This window comes from Poecilia formosa, unplaced genomic scaffold (assembly GCF_000485575.1).
Source record: "Poecilia formosa unplaced genomic scaffold, Poecilia_formosa-5.1.2 Scaffold396, whole genome shotgun sequence".
In the NCBI taxonomy this organism is placed as follows: domain Eukaryota; kingdom Metazoa; phylum Chordata; class Actinopteri; order Cyprinodontiformes; family Poeciliidae; genus Poecilia; species Poecilia formosa.
In genome coordinates, this window is record NW_006800335.1 from 163,713 (window position 1) to 171,981 (window position 8,269).

Below are 8,269 nucleotides of genomic sequence, written 5' to 3' on the forward strand. Positions count from 1 at the left end.
CAATAGAAGATGAGGACTTCTTGGGAAATTCCATAATGAAGTGATTCTAATCCACAAATCATGAACACAGATTACATAGCAAAAACAGCAAATTCAAAAGTGTTAAATGTTTTGGTGTTGGTAGACTTTTTGCAAAAGCAGAGTTAATTTTACTCTAATAGAGTCACATTCTGTTTATGTAAGTCTGCGGTGTATATTAATTGTAGTTAAAATCCAGTGTTAAAACAAAATGTTTCCATATCAAATCTAGAGGTGTTAAAATGGAACCAATAACTCTTGACTTTTGAACTCTGAACTCCACCAGCGGCTCTAACACTGAAGGAGTTCATTCACTGCCTCCGCCCCAGAATCACAGGTTCCCACCGAAGCGAAGCGACAGAAGCCAAATCATTTCAGGACTATTTACTCTCCACATGTCTGAGTTATTTACTGCACTCGGTAAGTCGTTTTTTCTGAGATGGTTTATAACTATTATTTTGAGTTGAGCTCAACCTGTATGACAGACGTCACGTTCGCCACACGGCTCGGCGTTAGCATATTTAGCTTAGCATGCCGAATGTTAGCGGAGTATAAGGGTTGGAAAAATATCGAGCCGGTGAAGATTTAATCAAATTATTAGCTAACTTGAACAGATCCGTAATAATCTGGAGTATGTTTTTCATTATAATGAACGTTTACATGCATATTGGTCAGATTTATCAACTTTTCTGATCGATTTTTTTCCTTTGAAAAAATGTAATATACTTTTTTTTACTTTGAGAGCATTAATCTCACTGTTGTGTCTTCTTACATATGCTTTGCAGCATGTTTTAATCCTTTTATTGCCTTTTTGTATATATTAGAACCAGTTTGGTTGAGGATGAATATCCAGTCGTCAGCCTAACCTCCCCCTCCTGATCCCTCCATGGATTCTTCGAAGATTCAAGCTCCAAAAATGATTATGTAAGTGTTAATATCTCTGAAACCCTACATTTCTGTAATGGAGGTTTGTTGTTAGAGTTGTAGTAAAAATGTATTCCTTCGCTCCATTTCTCATTGTTATGGTTTTTGTTTGTTATGATCCAGAGACCGACACTGGCTGTCCTACTCAGACTGAAGACGGTCCGATGCAGTAGAGGAGCATGTTGGTGTCTCCGGCCAAACTTCACGAACAGCCCAACAACCTGAAGACAATCTGTTAGTGATGGACATCTCTCTGGTGGAGTGCAGAGAGGAACTGACTCTTATTAACAGAAACAGAAACTGGATAAGAAATGATGGATCTGAATATCAGGTTGGTCTGTTATGTAATGTACATATCTGTCAATCTACCTGTTAAAATAAAATGTACTCCATCAAATATTACAAGAACTGCATGCATTGATACAGGCTTTACTTTCTCCACCTTGTACTTTGAACAATTTTATGCATATAATATTGAAGAAAAATGTATTAAGCATACTGCATTTTGTATTGCACTGCTGATGTCAGACCTTTTAAAAAGCAATATGTGAATGAAAGTGACATGTGAAACATGCACATTATTCCATGTTGTAATATGTTTTGTAATTATGGTGCATATTTTTAAATAAATGCATTTGAGAAAATCATTGCCTCTTAAATGTTTATTTTCCAAAGAATTTTTAAAAGTTCAAACAATAAAATACCTATTTAATATTAATTAAAAATAACTCTTATGAAGTTAAAAAAACACTCTGTGAGAGTTAATAATAAAATCTAACACTGAATTAGTGCTAGTAAGTGTTAAATGATTAACTCCAGCAGATTTGATATTTGACAATTTATTAGAGTTAAGGTACCAACTCTCCAAAAAGAGTTAAATTAACACTGTTTGGTGTGGACCCATATAGACACTTTAAAATTGTTAATCAAATCTGACAGTGTTAATCTGGGCCTCCTGGATTTGCTGTGTACCATGCTTTGAATTCTGGAGCGAGGAAGTATTTTTCATTCTTCCATAGCATATTTCATTTTTGAGAACTGAAATCAGCTGCACAAATGTTGAAAACTTTCTCTTTGGTTAGCTTGATAGCGATCTTGAACTGTCTAGTTCAACAACCAAACATTTATGCTACAATGTTTGTATTTGTGTGAAAGTCTTAACTTTAAATGAGTTGATTCTCCTGGTTGGCTCTGTATGTTTCTGAGGATTTTTTGTCTTCATAATGGTGTGTTTGATAACATTTGATAACAATTAAAATTTCTCAATGTTTGACATTGGCTAGCAAAATGTTTTTACATCAGGCTACATGACTACTACATTAATATATCAATGAGCTACTCTAAACTGTAGTTGGTGATATGTTGTTTACTGCTGAGCATCATCATTTATGTGGCTAAAACAAAACATTTTTACATCAACTTATAAATTATGTTAAACTTCTCCAATTAAAACTAATTGCTTAGTTTCAGCATTAATTCACATTCTCAGCCTTCACTAGGTCTGGTCCACATTCTCTGGTGAGAAAGACTCCTGGTATAAATTAAAATTTTAGCTAATTTAATTACACCTAAGAGAAATTAATTTAACCAAAGAAAATCATGAAAATGTGTGTATGTATTCCATCTTAAATTGGGGTGCACCGATTGCAGTTTTCAGTTTTAAAAAACCTGGCCTGCTGATTTTGATTTTGGCTGATACCAATTTTTTATATCTGAAGTGTTGCTAAATATAGCAAAAAAGTTGCTGAGTTGACAACAGTGGCTATTGTTAACTGCAAACATTCAGACCTGACCTGGTGGTCTGGTCTATCAGTCAAACCTCTCACTGGAGAGCAACAGAGAATCGTGGCTAGTTTATAAACCTGAGATAGATAAGATTATTGGATATGACTGGCTTCTCATCTAAATATTGGCCGATCACCAATCCCAGAAAGTTAAGGACATAGGCACCGATAAATGTATCCTATATTAATACATGGAGTCTTGGGCCAGCCCAGTTCAACAGTTTATCAGCAAAAAAGTGGATTCAGGGGTTAGTTACACTTTGACTATCAAAATGAATATAAAGTGGAAAGTACTAACACTTCACTTTTTCCAAATTTTCCTGTGTTAGCATTATTTCAAATAGTATCATATAACAACAATAGTATTTGTTTGCTGAAACTAAGCAAACAAAATATGCATTTTTCAAATGTTTCCTCAGAGAACATCCCATTAATCAGAACTGTCCAAGCTAAAACTCTCAATCAAGACACCAGTTTCAGTATCTGGGAATTATTATTGATGGGGAGATTTCTTTTAAAGTTCATGTGAAAAAGAAGTCTCCAATTTAAGGGTGAAGCTTGGTTTTTGCTACAAAAACAAAACATGTTTCTCCCCCAGAGATCAGAAGCTTAAATAAAGCCAATTTTTTTGCTTTTACTTGTTTATTCTGATGTAGTGTATATCTATGCTTCAGTATTTTAAAGCTGGGGTATGCAACTTTTATAAAGACAAAACATATATGTTTTTTACATATTTGCTAAAACTGTCACTATCTCCTGACAGTATAATATGAAACACATAGTCTGTGAAAAGATGGATCTCCTCCACCTCCTCCCTGAGCTACTATTCCTGTCTAAAGAAATGCATTGCTCCCAACCAAAAATACCCAATCAGAGCCAGGAGGGGGATCTGAACGCTGTCAATCAACTTGTATATGCACAGCTAAAGGTACTAATATTGGCAGAGTTTTTTCACAGGAAAATTGCTGTCATTGGTGGTGATGCTAACTAGCCTGAGCAATCCTGGCAGACTCTGCTGTGATGAACCAGCTGTAGCATAGTAGAGAGAAAGGGGGACGATATGAACAGCATACACACAAAGGTGACTGACAATGCTAAATCCCTTCTCCTGGCTCTGATTGGTTGCTTCTAACTGAGCTATGTATTTCTGTAGTTAGTACTGGGAGCACTGGGAGAAGGCAGAGGAGCTTGGTTTTTTCACAGATTATCTGTATGCTATCATACTGTCATAACATAGTCACTGTTTCAACAAATACGTAAAAAAAACATTTTACTTAATAAAAATTACAGACCTACTTTAATGGATCATATGTTCCAAAGGAACAACTATAAAATAGTTCCTTATCCCAATTTTGATCCAATCTCTCTGAAGAGACAAGGGTAGAGTGGGGGTGATGGTAGGGAGGATGTTCAGAACTCGGTGAATCATCTGCATAGTTTACTCAGGTCTGACATCTGGATCTGGAATGAAACATGAGATCATTAACATATTACTAACAATGTGATCAACAACATCTGATCTGAATTAAGTGATCAATAGCACGTACTTAGCTACAATTGGTCAGTAATATGATCAGTAGCTGTCAAAGAGATTCAGTAAGCAGAATCGGAATAAATCTTCCAGAATGTTTTCCCCTTCTGGAAAACTAGCTGGTCAAGTAATACATTAATGTAGAAAAGGAAGTGGTAGCTTTAAGAACAAACATAGAAAAAACAGTTTACAACAGGAATTGTTACTCCTTGAAATATTGAAATATTTATTTGATTTCTTTTCTCAGTGCATTATTACTTTTACATTTTTCACAGTAGATTTCACAATTTCCTTCAAAAACTATTTCCGTCCAATAAATTCTTATATAATATTCCTCATCCTCCTCCGCTTAAGTTATCATGTTTTGTCATCTCCTTCCTCTTCCTGCCCAGCAGCTTCCCGCTCAGCTTATTCTTGCTTTCTGTTCATATTCCTTTCACTTTCCTCTAGGGACAAGGAGGTGTGTATAAAACTACACACACTGTGCAGGTTAAACTGTTCAATATAAAACATTTTCTGACTGTTTCAAGATCAACTTTAAACTAAAACAAAAGTCTTTAAAGAAACAGAACCTGGATCAGAACTTCACTCCGATTGTGGGTCCTGAAGCAGCTCCATATGAAGACTGACAGACTTTCCACATACTACTGGAAGCTTTAAGTCCGGCTCTAAGCTTTGACTGGTAATAAATACATCAATAAATATAAGTATTGCAGCTAAAAAAAAGAGAGCTTCTGTACTGGCCCATCAGTTTACAGTCTTTATCACTTCATGAATATCTGTGTCTGGACATCTTGCAGCAGTCTAAGCTGAGTTGCATTCAGGAACACTTCGTCCCCACAGCTCTGTCCTATGTGTACAGTGTCCCAGTCAAACGGTCCCAATGTGTGAAGTAAGGTGCATAGTTGTATTTCGACTTGATGTGGTGGAGGTCATGGTGGCGTGCACCGCCATACAGGCCGAAAGGGATCAGACGGTGTGTAGCCCAGGGCAAATCATAACCACAGTGGTCCTCCACCGACAGCCAAATGTTCACAATGAAGAAGAGCATCTCTGTGAGGGGATGGCAGCCCAGCAACAAAGGGTTGGCAGCAGCAAACAGGCCCAAACTCAGTGTCTCCCAGACCCCGGAGTACTCTGCAGTCAGTGCCGAGGTGGAGGTGTAGGTGTGGTGCAGCTGCAGAAGAAGGAAGAAAGGTGAACATAGGGAGAAAAACTTTCAGAAAGATCAATAAAAGCTACAGAACATGATAAAACCTTAAACTCTGAACCAACCTTGTGAAAGGTGCGATATAACCAGGGCACCTTGTGGTGGAGCAGGTGCCAGATGAAGCTCTGAAAGTCAAAAAGGAGCAGGCAGGCCAGGACCTGAGCTACCATTTGAGGTAGGGGTGGAGCCTCCTGGGGCAACAGCACTGGTCGGAGGTACCAGTTGAGCACAGTGAGGGGGAAGATGAAGATCAGGTGGTTATAGAGGGTCAGAGCCAGGCAGCTTTGCGCTGTGGTCCAGTTGATGGAGCTCTGAGGCTGTAACTTGTACTTGTGCACCAAGCTCCACCTGGAGGAGAGCAGGTCCAGCAGCAGGAATGGCAGGCAGAAGATCAGGTACACAGTCAGGGAGAAGAAGACCGGGAAGAAGGGGGAGTGCAGGAGAGACGAGTGTCCTAGCAGGAAGCTCCAGACTGGCTGTAACAGCATAATTCTGGATCTGGTTCAGTCTGTTCAGAGTATAGCTCAGTGGTTCAATGTCTTAGCTCTTCCACCGTCAGCAGCTTTTATAGGCAGGTCAACAGCCTATCCCACTTCTGACGCAGAGCATTCCCAGCCCTTGACTCTGCCCCATGCCCTTATTTAGACTCTTCCCTTTCCTTCCTGCTTGGGGAAATTCCTCCACGTGGCAGAGGAAACTAGCTGCAGGCTCCAGCATTCCTGTCTGCTTATCTGAGTTTTGTTCTTGGGATTGTTCTTCCCATCAGACCTCCAATTAAAACATAAATTAGATTATTTCTGTACAATGATTTATTTACAAATCTAGTTATGAATCACTGACCTGCATACTGTTGTGTTAGGGAATCTGTGTTAAAAGTCTGACTTGTTAAATGTGTCACTGAGTCAGAATTTCCAAAAAAGTAATAAAGTTCTTCTGAGGAAAACGACTCCATATCCACATATTCTGAACTGTTCAACATGTCGGCTGTCAGGATGACAGATAACTGAAGATTTCTGCAAACAACTAGCAGAACTCCATTTAACATTAATGTTTGTTTCTAAGTTTAAACTGGGACTGTATTTTGTAAGCAAGAATTTATCAGATCTTCTAACACAAACAGATTAATTCCATTTATTTGTTCATTTTAAGCTTGATTTCATAATATTTATAATGAAAACAGAGTGACTAGAGTTTCAGCTTTCTGCTTTGTTGTTAGAAAATTTTCCAAGCCATGATCCAGAGCAAAGAGTCTGTGTGGAGTTTAAAGCCTGTCTAACATGTGTCGAGAAAAGTCGAGCTCATCCCACTTCCCCATGCTGGAGATTTTAGTTTAATAATAACAATGAATAAAGTTACCTTTAAAACTAATTACACAGGTGACATCAAGACCCAACAGTAGAGTCAGACGGTAATGAAATTAATCTGGTTGTGTGTGTTGTTATTGTGTCCTGCAAACTTTGCTTTAAATCTACTTTTTCTATTTAATCATAAAAAATCATAGTCAGGCAGAAAGAGAGTCATGGAACAGGAAGAGCAGGTTTCCTGAAGAAAGGGGAAGTTTCCAGCCTGCAGTGAATAAAAATAGTTCAGAGTGCTCATTTCAAGGCATTAAAGGTTTAAAGAATAAAATCTAAACATTTTGAGTAATTGGATAAAACCCAGAGTAAAATACTTGAATTAATAATGATAACTTATGATTAAACCAATAATTAATATTGGTTTAACCAATGGTTGATGTTGGTTTGATTATAAGAATATTTACACTTACTCTTATACTTATGGAAGTACTTACAGGTGAAAGAAGTAACTGTAACTTGGTATCAAATAATTGGAATAATGGATTATTCTAGGTTTCTTTTCAGAAATGTCTGTAATAACTCACATTATGATAATAATAAGAGTAACTAATAAGTAATGCTTATTATAATATTATAAGTGAATGCTAAATCAGAGAAACTAAAAGGTTGTAAATGTGATTTTAATATTGAACTTGAAATGGTGTAAAATGTGTAACTGTAATTAAAGGTCACTGATGTAGTGTTGGAGGTCGATGGTAGGAGAAAGATTAGGGGGAAAGAGGAACTGATAGGAGAGCAGAGGTGACCAAGGCCTTATTGCTGAACTTCAACTTTCCTAAGAAAAGGTTGGATGTAAGAGGACTGTTGAGCAACCCTGGGTCATTAGAACAGACATCATGTCTCCAAGATGGTGATGGATATGAGATCATTGGTCCAAGCAGTCAGCCAATGAGACAGGCACAGCAACAAAGCTAGCCAATGCAAACACACCAAGAGGGTGGATAAACCCTTTATAAGGTGGGTACAAAAGAGGAATCTTTGGTTGGATCCTTCAGGCAGCTTTGAGCCAAGATCGAGATGGACAAAGAACTCCACAGCTGAAGAAAATCCGGGGCCACAGAGCCAAAGACTGTTCTGCGCATGGGGACCAACCCGTCAGCCATGTGGCTTCAAATTGCACTTCTTTCATCAGCTGGGTTCAGACCCCAAAGACAAAGACCCTAAAGACAAAGACCAAGGCAAAGATGAAGATAAAGACAAAGGCAAAGAACAAAGGCAAAAATGAAGAACTGGTGTGTTCCTTCCGTGAGACCAGCTAGTCTACATCTCCATGGACCAGAAAGATCGTGAGACGAGGAGAAAGGAGCTACAGAGCTGCAAGACAAGAAGCTGAAGACCGCTATGCACAAGAGGAAGTCACCCTGAGGCCCAAGACTGACTTAGAGCAGCACTCTAAGTCAGTACTCTTCCTGCCAGCACCCAAGTCCTGTGTGACCTCACCATC

The 8,269-nt window shown here is 38.3% G+C and overlaps 1 protein-coding gene and 2 long non-coding RNA genes across 4 annotated transcripts in view; 1 reads left to right on the forward strand and 2 right to left on the reverse strand.

The window, feature by feature from the left end:
- Positions 1-1,459, forward strand: part of LOC107833487 (uncharacterized) — a 3,883-nt gene extending 2,424 nt beyond the window's left edge. Inside the window, exons 1-3 of one of the 2 annotated variants that reach the window (XR_001659233.1) lie at positions 7-438; positions 843-942; positions 1,066-1,459. This is a non-coding gene — a long non-coding RNA (uncharacterized LOC107833487). Of the gene's footprint in view, positions 1-6; positions 439-842; positions 943-1,065 lie in introns of those variants that run through there. The other variant, XR_001659232.1, reaches the window with a different exon arrangement.
- Positions 1-8,269, reverse strand: part of LOC107833488 (uncharacterized) — a 28,888-nt gene that overhangs the window by 15,928 nt on the left and 4,691 nt on the right. The gene's annotated exons all lie outside the window — the stretch shown is intronic.
- ch25h (cholesterol 25-hydroxylase) lies at positions 3,480-6,819 on the reverse strand. The gene is made up of 2 exons (XM_007576071.2): positions 5,533-6,819; positions 3,480-5,434 (listed from the first exon to the last, which is right to left on the reverse strand). Exons 1-2 carry the CDS (start codon positions 5,953-5,955, stop codon positions 5,108-5,110), a joined length of 750 nt encoding a protein of 249 aa, XP_007576133.1. The 5' UTR covers positions 5,956-6,819; the 3' UTR covers positions 3,480-5,107.

Coding starts and splice junctions, on each gene's coding strand:
- ch25h (XM_007576071.2), bottom strand. CDS start 5,955: ATGCTGTTACAGCCAGTCTGGAGCTTCCTGCTAGGACACTCGTCTCTC. Junction 5,435..5,532: donor TATATCGCACCTTTCACAAG/GTTGGTTCAGAG, acceptor CTTCTTCTGCAG/CTGCACCACACCTACACCTC.